Here is an 18,525-nt window from a genome sequence, read left to right as displayed (position 1 = left end):
TCTCCTCCTGACCTCCCTTCCCATCTGGCAACCATAAAAATGTTGTCTGTATCTATGAGTTTGTTTCTGTTTTGTTTGTTCATTTTGTTTTTTAGATTCCACATATAAGTGAAATCATATGGTATTTGTTTTTTTCTGATTTATTTCATTCAGCATAATACCATCTAGGTCCATTCATGTTGGTGCAGATGGCAAGATTTTATTCTTTTTTATGGCTGAGTAATAGTCCATTGTATATGTGTACAACTTTTTTATCCATTCATCTATTGATAAACACTTAGGTTGCTTCCATATCTTGGCTATTGAAAATAATGCTGCAATGAACATTTGAACGCATACGTCTTTTTGAATTAGTGTTTTGGGTTTCTTGGATAAACACTCAGAAATGGAATTACTGGGTCCTTTTTTGTCTCATTATAGCCTTTGTTTTAAAGTCTATTTTGTCTGAGATAAGTATTGCTACCCCAGCTTCTTTTTTCATCTCTTTAATTTCAGTCTGTGTGTTTTTCCATCTGAAATGAATCTCTTATAGGTAGCATATGTAAGGGTCTTATTTTCTTATCCATTCAACCATACCATGTCTTTTTATTTGAGCATTTAATCCATTTACATTTAAAATAATTATCGATATGTAGTTATTGACATTTTATTATTCATGTTTTTTATCTTTTTTTTTCCTTCTTAGTCTTAAAGAAGTCTTTTTAACATTTCTTGTAATACTAGTTTGGTGGTGAACTTTTTCAGCTTTTTCTTGTCTGGGATATTTTTAAATATTGAATAATTTGAATGCATATATCTTCTAACGAGAATCTCATGTATTACATTTATAGTTTATCAGTATTTTAAAATTTATATCTACTCTCTTATTACATACTTTTATTTATTATTTATTCCATTTTCTTCCCCTCGTCTTCCTCTTTCTTGATTGAGATTTCTTCATTCTTTTTTATTTGCAAGGTATGTATGCAATGTCTATCTTTTTTTACAGTTACCCTACTATGTTTTAAAATCGTAAGAGTACAGATTAATGAATTTTCCCAAATCAAACATAATCATGTACACAGCACATAGATTGAAAAATATAATCTTGCCTGTGTCTTAGACTGCCCCTCTCATGCTCTCTTCTGGTCACTGTTCCTTCACCTAAGGATAACAACTCCCTTACCTTCTAATACCAGAGGTAAATCCTGCATATTTTTGAACTTTATGTGAACTAAGTCATTTAGAATGTGCTCTTTAGTGCCGCTTACTTTTTATGTTTGTGCTATACATTCATATTGCTGTATATAGTTGTAATTTGTTCATTCCCATAACTATGCCATTGTGTGAATATATTGCAATTTATTCTACTTTTGATGGACATTTGGACAGTTTCTAGTTTGAGGCTATTATAAAGAAAAGTTCTGTTATGAACATATTGCATGTGTCTTGGTAAATTGAAGTACACATTTCTACTGGGTATAAGAATAGGCATGGAATTGCTTGGACACAGGATATATATGTGTTGGGATTTAACTGATACAGCTAAACATTTTTCAAAGTGATTATCCCAATTTGCAATCCTGGCAGTGTAGAAGAGTTGTTCCATAACTTCACTAACACTTGATATATTTAGTCTTTTTAAATTTTAGCCATTTTGTTGGTCATATAGTGTTACTGCATTTTAGGTTCATTTGCATTTCCCTGAGACTTAATGAAGTTGGTCAGTGTATTTCCCTTTTGGATTTCCTCTTTGGTGAAATGTCTGTTTAAAAATTTTCCCACTTTCTCTAAATGTTTTTTTTTTCCTGATTGATTTCTATTTTATATATTCTGGATAGAAGGATGTTTATAGAAATATAAAATATTTCTGTTTCATATTTTCTAGATACAAGGATGTTTATAGAACTCACGTATTTCATATATGAGTCCTTTGTCAAATATATAAATATATCTCAAATATCTTCTCCCACTCTGTGACTTGCTTTTTCACACTTTGGTATCTTTTAAGGAGTATATTCTAGCTATTCTTTTAATTAATATTGAATTAACATAGCTATTGTCAATTAAAAACCTTAGAATGCTTTAACTTTGATCATCTTCCCAATGCATATGCCATTCATATTCAATATTTTAGTTCTCTTTGCCCTAATTTGACACTATTATTATTTTATTTAGTTAATATTTTAGTTCAGTTTTCTTTCTTGCATCTAGAATTCTCTGTGTGAGATTATTTTTCTTCTGCCTGAAGTACACACTTCAGAATTTCCTTTAGAAAGTTTTATTTGGTCATTAAAATATCTGTTACTATTGTTCTGGAAATATTGTATTTTTTTCCTTCATTCTTGATGGACATTTTTACTAGTTATAAAATTCTAGGTAGATATTTAATATATTTTCAGCAGCATTGTATTCTAAACATACATTCTTGTTTTTGAGAACTCAGCAGTCAGCCTACTTAGTTCTTTGTAGGTAATTGGTCTTTTCCTTTTTCTGCTTTTATGATATTTTAAGATAGTCTCTTATTTTTCAATGTTCTTCAGTTTCTCTACGATATGACTAGGTATGGATTTTTTACTTTTCCTGCTTGAGATTTTTAGTGCTCATGAATCTGCGAATTGATATCTTTCTACAATTCTGGAAAATTATCTAATACTTTCTCTTTTACCTATTATTTCCTCTTCTCCACTCTTCCTAGTGTCCTTTTATGAAACTCTGACTTGATGATTTTAAAACTTCTCATTCTATCCTGCATGAAACTTACCTTTTTGTTCTTTTCAGTCCTTTCCTCTGTGGTTTAAATTTTGGATAATCTCTTTAGATTTATCTTCTAGTACATTGCTTCCTCAGAATCTGATGTATAATTCATCTATTGCATTTCTGTATCAATTTATTGATTATTTTCTCTTTAAAATCTGTTTTATTTTTAAAATATTAAATATAGTTATGCTTTGTGTCTTATAATGCTAATATCTGTAGTATCTTGCAGGCTGGTTTCTGTTGTCTGTCATTCTGCTTGTTTTCACTCAATGTGACTTGTTTACTTGTGTGTTTCATTATTTTTTTGTCTACGAACTGTTGTTTTTAAAAATCATTTTGTGGGAATTATTTGAAACCTGGGACAAAGGAGGTTCCATCAAAGAGGATTTATGTTTGCTTCTACTGGTTGTCTGGCAGGGCTACCAAGCTAATACAACTTTAGATTCAACCGAGTTTCTTTTGGACCACACAGTGTGAATTTGAACTGCAGGTGCACATGAGGATCAGCTTATAATAACAGCTTTTTTTTTTTTCCCTTCATGTAGCACCTGGGTCAAAGTGGGCCAATTTCCTTCTGCTCAGTGAGTTTTATATATTGCTAATTTTTTTAGAAGCAGTTTTTTAGAATTTCTTTTCAAAGAAGCAATCCTTTTATTTTTTCAAAAGAGGCCTACTTGAATAGGAGAATAGAAAAACACTCACTTGTATTTTTTTCTCAAAACTTTCCTATTTTCATACACACTCTCAACTAAGCATTTTATGCTACTCATCATAAGTATTACAAAGACTTATTAATGGATTCAGCAACTCCCTTTGTGCTTTAGCGGTATGTACGGATTACTCAGAATAATCTTCTTCAGGCTGTTTTTATCATGGTATAATCCCCAAATCTATAGTGACTCTTCATGGACATTACATAATTGCATGGAAATGGCTTTCAGCCCCATATTCAGGGCTTTCCTGTAACTCTTTTATTCACTTCAATTTGTCCACCCCCCGCCCTTTTTTTTCCTACACTAAATAATTCTGTCTACTTTTCCTCTTAAGGCATGCTTTTTAAATTAATGCTACCTCTGTGCTTTCTTATTTACCTCATCAGAAATGTCTTTTTTCCTCTGTGTCTTTTTAAATTAAAAATTTTTTATTGTGGCAATAATGCATGAGAGCATTATTATTTTTTATTTATAAATCTTCACTAATTTATAAATATGCAATACAGTGTTGTAAACTATAGGCACGGTCTTGTTTATTCTGAAAGTGTGAACGTAACCCTTTGGGGTCCCAACTTTATACAGGAGTCTCCTATTATAAACTCCCTTTGGGCAGGCCCTGGGATAGAGCCCCTGTACTCTGCATGCGGTCAAAATAGGAACTCAAGGGAGTCAGAGCTCAGTAAAAACCCTCAGGGCAAAAGTGGCATTGGCACTCACTCACTTCCCAGGACTCCTGTTTACTGCAGGTATACAGACGCTTTCTATTTGTACCGGTTCTGATACTTCTATAAATTAAAAAATAATTATTCTTCACTTTGTTTCTGTTGGAAGAAGCATTCGGATTTTCTAATCCACTTTACTCTCAGAAGCTGAAGTTTGATTTATTCTTTCATTCTTTTACTCACCAAAGTTTTCTTGGTAGAGGAAGTGTGCCAGACACTGTGCCAGGTAACAGAAATACAAAGCATTGTACCAAATGGTCACTAATCTCAAGGTGCTCACAGTATATATACCATGAGAGACAAATATGTACACAAAGAATTATAATGTCAGGCATGCTGTAAGTTTTCAGAAATGAAAATAGATGAAGAGAACTAACAGTTATTTAGCACACGAACCATACACTTTATATGCAGCGATAAACAGCATTGGGAAATAAGTATAGTATCTTCATTTGCATGTGAAAATAAATAAATTTTCCAAGGTTACAGGATTAGTTATAGTGGTCCTCAGTCCCAGAAAAGCTCAACTCTAAAGCCTAAAATGGAAACATGATCATTCAGTTGCTGCTTACATGAAAATAGAGAGGTGTAAGGAACTGGGGTCCCTGAAGAGTGGGAAAGAGGAGGATGGATTGAGGTCAGGGAAGCCTCAAAAGAAGTGACTTTTAAGATGGATCTTAAAGGATTAATAGGACGTCAGTAGGTAGAGAATGAGCATAAGGGCATTTCAGACAGAGGAAAGACATCAGGAGAATTACAGGAACACCTAAATATGCCAGTAACTGAAAATAGAGCAGAGAGTATGCAAGGAAGGAGTTGTGTGGCAGGGATGAGGCCAACTAGTCTGGAGGCAGATTTTAAGGGGTCTTGAGTCCATCTTGTGATCACTACAAATTTATTCTTCCTATAACTCTGATCATAACCCTTTAGGAAATGGCAGTGGTTTGCTATGGCTATTGGGCTGGAGTGGACATCTGTTTTCTTTGTCTACCCAGTGTCTACTTTTTTCCCCCTCCTAAAAACAGGTCTTATTTTCCTTGGGAAATCTTTCAATCTGATGTTGTATAGTTTCGGCAGAACTGACTCTACCTTCGGCTATATAGGTGAGTTAATGACCCAGGCTAGGTCAATCATAGCATCATAGCCTGCATTCATAATGGCTGTTTCAGGGATGGCATGTGACCCGATCAGAGCCAAAGACTCAGATCTGTGCCTTATAACTGTTGAGAAGAGAGTGGTTTCTAGTTTTCCTCTCAGGTTTCTAAGAAGACAGGGTCTAAGCCTGTCACTGCTAGATGCTGTCTGAAAATGGAGATAAGCCAGAGGCTGAGCAAAGCCAAGAGTAGAAAAAGTAATACTGAGTCCTTGTGATGTGGTTTTGTCCCCAGATCCAGCCATGCCCATACTTTCTGCTAGATGAGCCACCTTTTCTTTTTTTGCTTAAGACAATATGATTTGATTACTGTTACTTGCAATCAAGAATCTTGACTAACATGAGCGTAAAATGCGACCTGAATAAAGTCAACTAATGTTATGGCACTATTATCATCAGTGTGTCAATTACTTGGGCCTACAAAAAAACAGCAGGAGCTAGTAGATATAAAAAGAAAGGAACAAACATTTGCCGAATACCAATTAATTGTGACATACTGTCAGATTTTGTGTTCATAGAACCCCCGTGAGGTCCATATTACGATCCCTTTTTATAAATGAAGAAATTGAGCTACAGGAATATGAACTTACTTACCACATAGCTAGTAAGTATTAGAATCCAGATTGAACTCAGGTCTTTCGCTTCTAAATCCAGCCCTCTTTCCACTACTGCAGAGGTGCCTCATTAGGGCAAGTTACTTGGTTCATAACAAACGTTCAGTAAATATTTATAAAATAAATTAAAATCTTGGTCATGCACAGCTTTAAAATAACTTGGTAGTGGTGAAGTGAACCGGGAAGAAATGTGACTTACATTGGCCTTGGAAATGCCTGGCCAGCTTTGGGTCCTCAGGGCAGGCCTTTGTCTGGATGATGTCAATCACAGTGTCCTGCTTCCTGGCCAGTGTGCTATCCCTACTTCCATGGCCTTTCGTCATCTGGATTTTTCCAGGTGTCCCTTTGTAGGCACCTACCTAAACACATGCAACAGGGAGAATACTTCAGGGCTGTGATGTATCCGTTTAGTTCTTTGCTTACTTATGCCGTTCTTTATTTATTCATCCCTCACAGATAACAATTATTTATTGTTTTATTTAACACTGTGTCACTAGACTCTAAGTTTCATGAGGATGCATACCACCATCCTTCATTTACCTCTGAATGGCCCATGAATGCCTGGCACAGAGGCAGACCCACAGGAAACAGGATACAATGGAGCACTGACTATAGGGTAGGCTCTTTATATATTCTCTCTCTTAATTTTCGTGACATTTCATTAGGAAAACATTAGTCCTCTTGATAAAAAGTTTTATCAAGTTAAATCACTAGTCTCTGATCTCACAGCTAGAAACACACTGGATTAGGTATCTACTAACAGTTTATATTTGAATCCAAAGAGCACTACCCAGCTAGATGACTTACCACATTTACATAATACATTTCAAGTAACTTCTAACAATATTCAAAGCTCAAATACACTCCATGAAAGTAGGAATATGTCACTCTGGTGGTAGCTGGACCCCATACCTTGCCCTTGTCATGTGGCCAACACTGAAAAAGGGCATATCCTGCGTTTTCCCTTTATGGTCAGTATCCTTAATCGTGCTCCTCCACTGCCTTCCTCGTACATTCCTGATTAACCCTTTCTGATCTCTGGGCTCATCACCCATTTATGGCTTTGCCCCTGCCCTCTGGCCCTGACACGCAGTGCTGCTTACCTGGCTCTGGTCCCTGTCTTTCATGATTAGTGAATTATGCTGCTTTGTGATACTCTGTAAATACCCATCCTGGTCCAGTCTGGCCTCTGGGCCTACAAATCAGTTCAGAACCACACCACCACCAAGGCATTTGATTTACCCAAGCCCTGCAGATGGAACTGGAACAATTTGCTATCATAAGGTATCTAAACAGGTAGATTGTACAGGTATCTAGAATGTTTTCAGCATGGTAGTAGCCCTGGCGGAAACTACTTTTTAAGCCTCTGACCACACTAACTGTTTTATAGGGGATAGTGTCAACTAGATATCGATGTATATATAAGTATTTACTATTAATAAATAATATTAATCGATTACTTAATAGACAATAAAACATTTTATTTTTATGGTAGTTTGTGGCTTACAAAGTACTATAATATACATTATTTCATTTTATCATCATGATTGAGGATAGGAATGGGGATGGTAATTGGGTGGGGATTATTTATTCTCATTTTATAGATAAGATGACTTAGTGCAGAGACTAAGTCACTCTTCTAAACAGGGCCTTAGAGTACAGAACTTAAGGAGGCCCTCGCTCCAGCATTGTGCAGATCCAGGAGAGGTACCTGAGTGTCTTTATATTTTGCCCTCTGGGTGCCTTGCTGAACTCACACTAGTCCCAGCTCTGCTTCTAAGATCTGCTTCACAGCTAAGGCCAGAGCTCGGAGTTACTGTCACGTTCATGTCTTTGATAAAATGCCCTCGAAAACCCACTGCATCTTCTTGACTCTGTTTCTTTGGGGAGCTGCACATCTCAGCCTCTAAAAAGTCATCCCATTAGGATGATCCTACACATGGCTGAACTGTACCGTTTGGTCTGGAACCCAAGAACACAGATACCTTGAAAAGATGGTTCGAGTGTGGATCCTTTGCTGTTTTTTGAGGTTCTAATCCAGATGGCTCTTTTTCCTTCATTGTTTTATCTTCATCTTCATGTTTAGGGCTTAAATGTGAAGAAATACCAGAGAAAAAAGTAAAGTTTAGAGTATATGATAATGCACCACTTGATTCTAAATGAGATAAATCAGAAAATTGCTTTAAACAGACGTCCTTCATTTTTGTCGTTTTTAAGATACAGGGGACCAGGATCGGGCCAGCCACATCCCTCTGCTCCATCCCTGCACTTTGGCTCTACTCGAGACTCTCATAATTCCCCAAAGCTACCATGCTACTTGACACAACTTGCCCCTTTGTTTCCTTTGTCAGACATGCCTTCACATCTTACATTGCTGGAAAACACGACACCCTTATCAATTTGTCTAAATGTCTTCCCTCTGAGAATCTTGCCATGAGTCTCTCAAGCAGTCATACCTTCTTATCTCCTCCCCCAACACTTTGTCCCTTTATCTTGTATTATAATGTACTATGTATGGATCTGTCTCCAGTACTTCTACTTTGCCTTGTTGACTAACTGAAAATCAAGTTATAAAGAGGCAGAACTCTTATTCACACGCATATCCCCAGCACTATGCTGTGTAATTCATGGTAGCGAAGCATTGCACCTGGCGCAGAGTGTTCCCTAATGAAATAAATGACTGCCATGTAGACCACAGCTGCAGTGGAGACGTATAAGAGAGAGTCAAGGTGGAGGGTCTGATGAAAAGACTGAGGACCAAGGACAGAATGCTGGGGAACATCAACAACCACGTAAGAACTTCTGCTTCTGGCGTTATAGTGAACTAGATAGTTCTATAACCATGCTTCTATGGGAGGCAGAGAAAGAAGAGCCCTCAAAGAGAATAAGCTGTGGCCATGAAGGAAGGAGAAACACCAGGAGAGTGCTGTTCTGAAAGACAACGGAAAGAGTCTTGAGGATTTTCATTCATTCATCTAATTACCGGGCACTCTTGTTCGCCATTAAGGCCATTTATTAGTTTTTTTGTGATGAACAGGGGCTGTAAAATGAGAGCTGGGTTCTAATCCCCACTATACCTCTTCCTAAACGTTTAAGATTAACCTTTCTGAAAAATCACATTTCCTCGTCTATAAATGAAAGGTCACCATGCCAGACTCCATGGTTGCCATGAGAATGAAATGTGATAAAAATGTTGAAAGCCTAGCATCGTTTACAGCATGTAATGGACCCTTAATAATTGTTGGTGTCCCTTTCCTCATCAACACATTTGCTGAGTTAGAATTGCTCGATAATTTTTGTTCCATTGCACATTTCTGGTATTTCTCCTAAAGTTTTTACCTGCCTTGCTCGTATACATGTCCCCTGTAATCCATCTTCCCATCCTGCAGGCCTGGTCCAGTAGTTTCTACATAGTTGAATCTTCATAAATAACTCTCAAATTTAATATTATGAATTGTAGGAATACTACTGTAGAGGAGAGAGGTATAATATCTCTGCTTTGAAACTATTTTGTGGTTTCCCCTGACCTATAAGATAAAGTCTAAATTTGTGTCATCCAGTACAGTGGCCACTGTCCACAAGTGGCTATTAAACACTTGAAATGTGTCTAGTCTTGATTGACCCGTAAGTGTAAAATGCATTTGGATTTTGAAGACTTGGTATGAAAAAAGAATATAAACACCTCAGTAATAGTTTTTATAATGATTACACATTGAAATATAACATTTTGGATAAATTGGATAAATACATTATTAAAATTAATTTCAGGCTGTTTCTTTTTACCTTTTAAAATATGGCTAGGAGAAAAATTAAATGATGTGGTTTTCACATATTTCTATTGGACAGGGCTATCTAAATGATGAATTAGGGAGCTCAGGCTCCCCTGGAACCATGTCTGCGTACTTCTCCAGCTTTATTCCTGCTATACTTTATGCTCAAGCAGTATCAGACTGTGGATTCCTCTAATGGCCTCACTTTTTAATATTCTATGTCTTTTCTTAGGCTTTTCCTTAAGCCTGGGACCTACATTCTGCCATCTTCACCTGGCCAATTCCTACATGTCTTTTAAGATTCACCTCAGTTGTCACTCTTCAAGGAAGCATGCCTGGAGCCTCATCTCTGTGTTTTTTATGATTTCCATATCAGTGATTACATTATATTGTAATTTCCCCCAACCAGACTTCACTCCCATCTTGAACCAAAGTTAGGAAATATATTCTATTCATTTTTTGTATCTCAGAATCTAGTAGTGTCTGAACAGAGTAAAAGCTCAATAAATGTTGAACCAATTAACCATTTGACATGTGCCTACCATGTGCCCAGCACTGTGATAGATGCTAAAGGATAATTATGGGGCTCATGAACTGAGTCAGGCAAGAACTCAAGGAGAGAGACAAAGCTGAAGCAGGATTCTCTCCATGACCCAGCACCTCTGTTTTTGGCATCAGCCAGAAAATTTTAATATTTGCTTCTCAGAGTTTACCAATCATGTTTATTTTAATACATTAAAAATAACTCCAGTTGGAGGGTAATAGATGCCAACTCTGAGGAGGCCCTGCTCTGTATCAGGAAGTATGAGAGGTATCAGGAAAACATGGGTCCTGCTCACGAACAAGAGGGTGGGGAAGAGAGTAAGATGAACTCATTAGCAAACATGACATACAGTGAGTCACATTAGTACAAACGTGTACCTTACAGTGGTACCACAGGGAAAGACTTGTTGGTTACTTCTCACTGAAGGAGGGGAGTCAAGGAAGGCTTCTTATAAGAGGGGATGTTTGATGGTCAGTAGGAGTTCACCAGATCAGTAAGTTGGGGTGAGTTAATGAATTAAATTGGCGAAGACAAAGAGATTTGAAACAGCATGGTGTGTTAGGGAAATTGTAAGTTCTTGGGGCTTCATGTAATTGTTATATGCTTGTTGGATTGTGTGACTCTCCATCTAATCCAGGGGAGCCCCTGGGGTAGTGCTTAGACCACTATCACTACAACAGATGCAGTAGCTAGCAAATGACTTGCACATGCTAGGGATTCAGTGTTTGCTGAGTGAGAGCAGTGTGGGCTGGAACATGGTGAAAGGGTCAGGATCCCTGAGCACCTTCTCTGCACTAGGCACCTTGCAAGGCCCTGGGTTGGTGGGGAGTGGGGTGCAGCCAAACCAGGTCAGGCACTGGAATCATAGGTGGCCCATCCAGGAAAAGTAGCTCAGTTGTCAAAGGGGCAGTGGCTGCATTAATGCTTTTCTTTTGCAAGATAAAACTCACCTAAGTTCTTGATGGAGAAAATTCTTCCAAGGCTGAAAGTAAAGATGAAAATGGTCAGTTTCATAAATCTACCCTTATCAACTAGGTCTCTGGTCACAAATCATTAGAAACTAGAGCAGAAGGTGAGATGGGTGGTCTCAGTACAGAGCAAAGGTAGAGACCGACAACAGAAAGTTCCATGAACTGTCGCCAGTAGAGCTTGTTTTCGGTCAATCTGAAAACTAAACAAGCATTTTTGAAATTACAGTGTATGCTAGAGGTAATGTATAACTTAGAAAAATCAATTATTTTCTGGGAATGCATCTGCAGAACAAAGGACTTTTAAATCATATGAGGAAATATGAATTTGTAATATTTGAGCAATGTTTCAGTGGGCAAATTAGTATACACAAGTGTGCAACTCATGCTGGGAATTATTTTACTGATCATGTACCCTCTGATCGAAAATCAGCTCTCACATAATCTAGATTTGACTCCGTTAAAATTATGTCTCAATGACAACAATGTAGCCCCTCATTTAGTTGTCACATATTTGATGCCATTATTTGGAATCTAGCCCTGAAGGATATAGAATGTCTTAGCATCCAAAATGCTGTCACAGAATCCAGGCCTAAGAGCAAGTATACTTTCCTTCGAGGAGAGCCTTGTAGGCCTTCATTCAGAAACTACAAGTTTTTCTTTTCTATATAATTCTAGCAGACTGGATGGCAGCACTGGTAGAACGACAAGTCAGAGGGACCTTGTTTTATATCTGTTAACTTACAGATTATTTAACCTCTGAGCCTCGACTTGTCCCTGTAAAATGGAAGTGGTGGTACCAGCTCACTGGGTAACACTGAGGATTAAGTGCCACCATATACGCACAGGAGCCTGGCACACAACAGGGACTTGGTACATACATGCTTGACCACATGAGAGATTCACAGCTAGACACAAAGGTATTGATAGAAGAAAGAAATGATAACTGTAAGGAAACAGAAAACAATTACCGCAGACAGACTTGTGGTGATTTGGTATAAAGACAACTAGTTCTGAGTACCTTCAAGGGACCAAGAGCATGTCATAAAGAAGAACATGGACTGTGCACACTCAATTTATGTTCAAGGTACTCCAAGTCTTCAAGAAAGGGTGATGCCAGATTCTACTCATCAAATACTGAGCCGAACATAATATATGTCTGAAGGTTAAAGGATTTAAAAATTAAAAATACTTTCATGATTTTTATTTTGAATGGGATAAAACTTGATCATTTGGAAAGTTCACTTGTGCAGAAGTTTATTTGCTGATGTTGCCAGGTAAGTGAGGCATTTTGATAAAACATCCTATTCTTGTTAATAGGCATAACAGCCATTTATAGTTTTCTAGCTATAAAATGTATCCATGAATGAACAATTTTTTCCAGTAAGCATTAGAAAACTAAAGCAGAAAGATGAAGGATCTAGACTAAATGTACCCATTGAGAAAAGCATAGAACCTTAACTGACCCAGTTATGTTAGGTAAGCGCCTACTGTGTGTCAAGCACAGTAGGTGCTTACCTCCTCTCTCTCAGATCTCTTGGCAATACAGTGAAACAAGTATTGGTCCCCTTTTGTACTGAGCATCTACTACTACAGATGTAGTATGTGCATATGCTTCCTGCCCTCATGCGGAAAACACCATTTTACAGAAGACACAACTGAAGCTCAGAGAGGTAAAATGTATGGAACAGATGCCGAGTACTTACTATTAAACTGTTTACCTGGATTTACCTTGTATTCATTCTCACAATGACCCCAGATATGGGTACTTCTTATTGCTATATTGCAAATGAGAAAATGGAGGTTCCAGATCATACAGCCAGGAGCTGGAATTGAGGCCAGTGATTCTACTTGGGCCCTAATCAAGTTGCAACTTTGACCTCCAAGGTAGCACCTAGCACTGAGCCCACCAGGAACCTAGAAAATATGCCTTCAAGGGTCCAGTCACTCTCATGAAAGCATGGGATATACAAATTTGGCTTGTGCCAAAGAACTCTTTTCTCTAAGGGGACTGTTATTAAAGGCCAGTTGGTGCTGGCAGCATTAGATAAGGGGCTGGGAAGGGATTAGGACTATCTTCTCCCGTCCTGTCACACATTTTCTGTCTCTAACATCACAGGGCTCAGACCTCAAAATCTTAGCAGCTGGAGTCTGGCAAAGCCTCAGAAATCAGGGGAAAACCAAAAACGAAGACCTTTCCTCCTTCATAAAAGAAACTACTTTAGAATCAACTCTGTATACTTGTTTTTGTTATAAAGTTGTTAAGAAGAGAGGAAACAATACCTTTTGGAGTTCTTCAATTTCAACTTCATAAGTTGCTAGAAAAACATGGAAAAAATTATTTCAAGGTGGTTTCTTATAGGATCCATTTCTTACAGTACCCAAGATTAAAGCAATTATGAAAGATTACAGAGTTCAGTTTTCTCAAACTTCATCACACTGATCTATGTGAGGCTTTGTCTAGATGGTTTGGGAAATTCTTGGGTCAATGATCACGGTTTTAATTTCTGTGGAGATTTCCAGGAATATATAGTCAATAAAAACCTTTGAAACAATCTTCAGTTTCCTGTTTTGGTAAATACATTCATATTCCATGATTAAGAGAAAGCACCGAAGTTTAGTGGTAGCAATCAGAAGGCAGACTTGAAAGGAAAGGGATAGGAAAAAAGGCCAAAAAAGGTCTAAATCCCACTTCAACAAAATGAACTCCATAGTATGCCTAATAGTGTTTTGTTCCATGAGGGTTTGGTTTCTTAAGTACAGCTTGAAATGAGAAGACTGACCACCAAATAAGGCTTGAATACTTTTTCATTTTTCCAGTAGTTCTGTGGATGTTATTTAATGACATGATGCCAACCTTAATGATTAAAACATGAGTAGCGGCAAGAATTTGGGTTCGAAGCCCAATTCTGCCATTTCCTACCTGTGGGATTGCAGACACTTCATCTGTTTGAACCTCAGCCTGTCCATCTGTGAAATGGGGTCAGTTGGTACCTGCCTTATGGCGTTAATGAGATTAATGAGATGATGTAAGAAATAAAACTTTTCTAGCAGATCACCATTGTGTAGAAAGTAATGTGGTTTTTGGTAAAATTGCTAATTTGATTTTTCTTTGCTTAAAAGTTTTCTCCCTGCTATTAATGAATATGTATGCATAAGTAGGACTCTCCTCTTTTGTTCCTTTTCTCTTTTTTGCAGCTAGGGTCCTGAAGCTTTACTTTAGAAAACTGACCAAACATGTTACATTTCTAAGTCATTATTATTCTAAACATACAGTCCATCAATGAAGTAAATTAAATCCTAGATTTTCTTGAGGGACAAAGAAAATGTGATTGTCGACACTCAGACCTGAAATTCTGTGTGGATGGTTAATAATATGTACTTCAACTTGGGTAATTGCACACTTTTATTTTTACTGTTTTTCTAATCAAAACATTTTATTCTTATTTTATTCTATTATTTGCTTTAAAAACTTTGTTTAGCTATTAATATATGTAAAAATACTGCTTATGATGGCAGGCTGCCTCATCCATTCCAAGTATGGATTTCTTTTTCAGTTTAAAAAATGACAATCTACTCCTATCTCCCTTCTACCATATATATATATTTAAAGAATTAACAAATCACGATCTCTTTGCTTCTTGCTACCTGGAATGGGGGATAATTATATTGTCTCAGAAATAGGAAAACCAAGGCTCAGAGAAATCTTACTTGCCAAAGTTAGTAAACAAAGATAATACACCAATAATTAATAATACATTCATACTTTGATACTGCTTTCTAACAAAGTGGAGGTTCTCAAATGGTAAGTTTTGCCATCTGAACTTGCTCCCAAGGTAGGACTATAAAGTACAAAGGGCTGTATGCCCTAAGGCTATCAGGAAAGGACTAGGAATTATAGTAAGAGGACGCAATCCCACAGCATTAGAGTCCTCGCTCACTTTCCCCCCAGAATTAGGTAACTCTCTCCACTGAATAGCTTTATCCAACTTGGGAGAAAAGGTCAAATATCAGAAGATGGTTCTCAGTACCTCTCCAACTACTAACATAATAGCATGGTCATGTCCTGCGAGCCCTCAGCTCTTCTCCATATACTAACCCCACCGTGTGACCTTGGAAACATTTCTTCACCTCTTTAACACCAGGAGGTGAGACGGTTATTACTACTATTATAAAAACAATAAATAGTAGCTAACATTTTTTTTTTTTTTCATGATGATCACTACTAGTATTCCAGTTTTACTGAGGAGGAAACAGACACCTAGAGAAGTAACTTGCCCAAGGTTACTCAGTTAGGATATGGCTTTCAAACTTACTCCAGCCATGGAATCCTTCATTTAAATGGAATGTTAGCCAGGAGCATGAACAGGACTTCTCTGGTTGAAGATCTCCCTGAGGGACTCCAAGATCCCTCAGAACAGCCCTGGGCCCTGGAAAACACAGTCTGAATGATACTGGTCTAGATTGGCTATGAGGACAATTCTGCAGGGCTTCTAGAACAGCCTAAATCCTGCTGACCAACCACCAACTTCTGTGTAAAAGGGCGTAGATTTAGAAAGTTACCTGTGCTGCACTACACACCCTGAGGGGACAGTCTTCTCTGTTTTCTTGGCATTGGTCAAGTGACAGACTCACCCAACAGCAAAAACCCAACCACGTCATCCTCTTTCTCCTTCCCTTTCTTCCTCCTTCTCTCCTTCCCAGAAAGGTATCATTTAGATTCCTCTGATGGGCAGAGGAAGGAAGAAAAAAATAATTTAACTTTTTATAAGATGTAAGATTTGGGCTGAGGTTTTATTTTTTTGTCTGTGGATATCCAGTTGTTCCAACACCATTTGTTAAAAGGCTGTCTTTCCTCAACTGAATTCTTGTAGAATTTTGTAAAAAAAAAATCAAATCAGTGGGCATATTTGTGTAGGTCTGAATTCTGGATTCTCAATCTGTTCCATCACTCTGTGTGTATCTCTTTGCCAATACCTTTTTACTATTATTATTATTACTGTAGTTATAATTCTCAAAATTAGGTGATCTGAAACCTCCTTTTTCTTCTTCCAAATTGTTTTTAGCTATTCTAGTTCCTTTGCCTTTCCATATGCATTTTAGAATAATCTTATCTATAAGAGATCTAGCTAAGATTTTTAATGGAAATTACATTAAACCTGTATACCAACTTAGGGAGAATGAACAGTTTTACTATATCAAGTCTGCCAATCCATAAACATGGTATGCCTCTCCATTTATTGAGATTTTAAAAATTCATTTCGTCAGCATTTAATAATTTTCAGCACTTAAGTCTTATAAATGTTTTATTAGATTTTAGTCTTTCTTTTCTCTGAGTAATGTAAATGGTATTGTATTCTTTCATTTTAGTGTCTGTGTATTCAATGGTAATATACAGAAACAATTTTGATCTTTTATTTTTATACCCTGTGACCTTGCTGAACTCATGCAGATTTTTTCCCCCCAAAAATTCCTTAGATAATTATGCCATCTACAAATAAGAACAATTAATTTCTTTATTTGTATACCTCTTGCTTTATTGTACTGGCTAGAACTTCCAGCACTATGGTGAGCAGAAGTGGAAAGAGTGAACATCTTTGCCTCGTTCCCAGTCTTAGGGGGAAAGAATAGAGTGTTTCACCACTAAGTATCATGTTGACTTTTTGTAAATGCTTGTTATCAAGATTAGAAAGTTCCCTGCTATTTGTCTTTCTGAGAGTTTTTATCACAAATGGGTGGTGAATTTGTCAGATGTTTTTTCTGCATTGATTAATGTGATTGTGTTTTTCTTTTTTCTTTAGGCTGTCAGTATGGTGGATTAAACTGATTGATTTTGAATACGGAACTAACTTTGCATCCCTGGAATAAATCACACTTGGTCATGGTATAAAATTCTTTTTATAGTTTGCTGAATTCCTTTTGCTATTTTTGTTAAAGGTTTTTATGACTATATTTATGAAGGATATTGATCTTCAGTATTCTTTTTTATTGTCTTTGGGTTTGGTATCAGGGTAATACTAGCTTCATAAAATGAATGAGGAAGTATCCTCTTTTCTGGAAGAAATTGTACAGAATTGGCATTATTTCTTCTTTAAACATTTTTTAGAATTCTCCAATGAAATCATCTGATAGAGATCATTTTTTGTGAGTTTTAAAGTTAGTTCAACTTAATAGTTACAAAGCTATTCAAATAATTTATGTTGGACAAGTTGTGGTAGTTTGTACTTTCTGAGGAATTATCTAAATTTTCAGATTTACATGTGTCAAGTTGATCATAGTATTTCCTTATTATCTTTTTGATATCTGCAGGGTTTGTAATGATGTTTTATCCTTGATATTGTTAATTTGTGCCTTCTGTTTCTTGATCAGTCTTGCTAGAGGTTTGTTAATTTTGTTGATCTTTTCAAAGAACAAGCTTTTTATTTCATTGATTTTTCTTTATTGTTTTTATTTTTTCAATTTCATTTATTTGTTATTATTTCTTTCACTCTACTTACTTTAATTTTACTTTTCTTTTTCTATGTTCTTGATGTAGAATCTTGGATTTGAGGCTTTACTTTTTTTCTACTGTAAGACGCACTTAGTGCTACAAATTTTCCTCTCAGCATTGCATGAGCTGTGTCCCACAAATTTTGTTGTTATATTTTCATTCAGTTCAAATTTGTGTTTCCCCTTAGACTTAGTTTTTGACCCATAATATTTAGAAATGTATTGTTTTGTTTCTAAATATTTCAAGAGTTTCCCATTATCTCTTGGTTATTGAATTCTAGTTGCCAGATTTAGGAAGTTTTCAGTAACCATTTCTTCAAGTACTTTTGCAGTAGTATCATCTTTCTCCTTTCTTTCCAGAATACCATTTAAGACTTTTGTTATAGTCCCACAAATAGCCTGAAGCTCTGCTTTTTTTCTTTTTCCTTCAGTGTGTTTTCTCTTCATTGTTCAGATTGGGTAATTTCTGTTGATTCTTCCAAGTTCACTGAATCTTCTCTTCCTTTCTACTGTTGAGCCCATCCATTGGGCTTCTTCATTTTTATTGTTACGCTTTTCAGTTCTAAAATTTTCATTTGTTTTTTCTTCAGTTTCTTTTCATATATATTCTATTTCTTTAGTAAGACTATGTTTTTCATTTGTTTCAATTATGTTCATAATTCCTTGCTGAAGCATTTTTATAACAGCTGCTTTGAAATCTTTGTTAGAAAATTCTAACTCTGGAATCTATTGGTGGCATCTATTGGTCATCTCTTTTCATTCAAGTTGAGACTTTTCCTGGTTCTTGGTATGATGAGTGATTTTTTTTTTTTT

At 36.5% G+C, this 18,525-nt stretch overlaps 1 protein-coding gene across 1 annotated transcript in view; it reads right to left on the bottom strand.

Annotated features, from left to right (window-relative positions):
- FYB2 (FYN binding protein 2) overlaps positions 1-18,525 on the bottom strand; it is a 70,169-nt gene that overhangs the window by 23,943 nt on the left and 27,701 nt on the right. The window contains 4 exon segments of the mRNA XM_011370508.2: positions 6,141-6,300; positions 7,927-8,029; positions 11,206-11,237; positions 13,507-13,541. Of these exon segments, the coding sequence (XP_011368810.2) occupies positions 6,141-6,300; positions 7,927-8,029; positions 11,206-11,237; positions 13,507-13,541 (330 nt within the window).

Source organism: Pteropus vampyrus, unplaced genomic scaffold (assembly GCF_000151845.1).
Source record: "Pteropus vampyrus isolate Shadow unplaced genomic scaffold, Pvam_2.0 Scaffold170, whole genome shotgun sequence".
NCBI lineage: Eukaryota > Metazoa > Chordata > Mammalia > Chiroptera > Pteropodidae > Pteropus > Pteropus vampyrus.
This window is presented reverse-complemented; position numbering and strand designations above follow the sequence as displayed.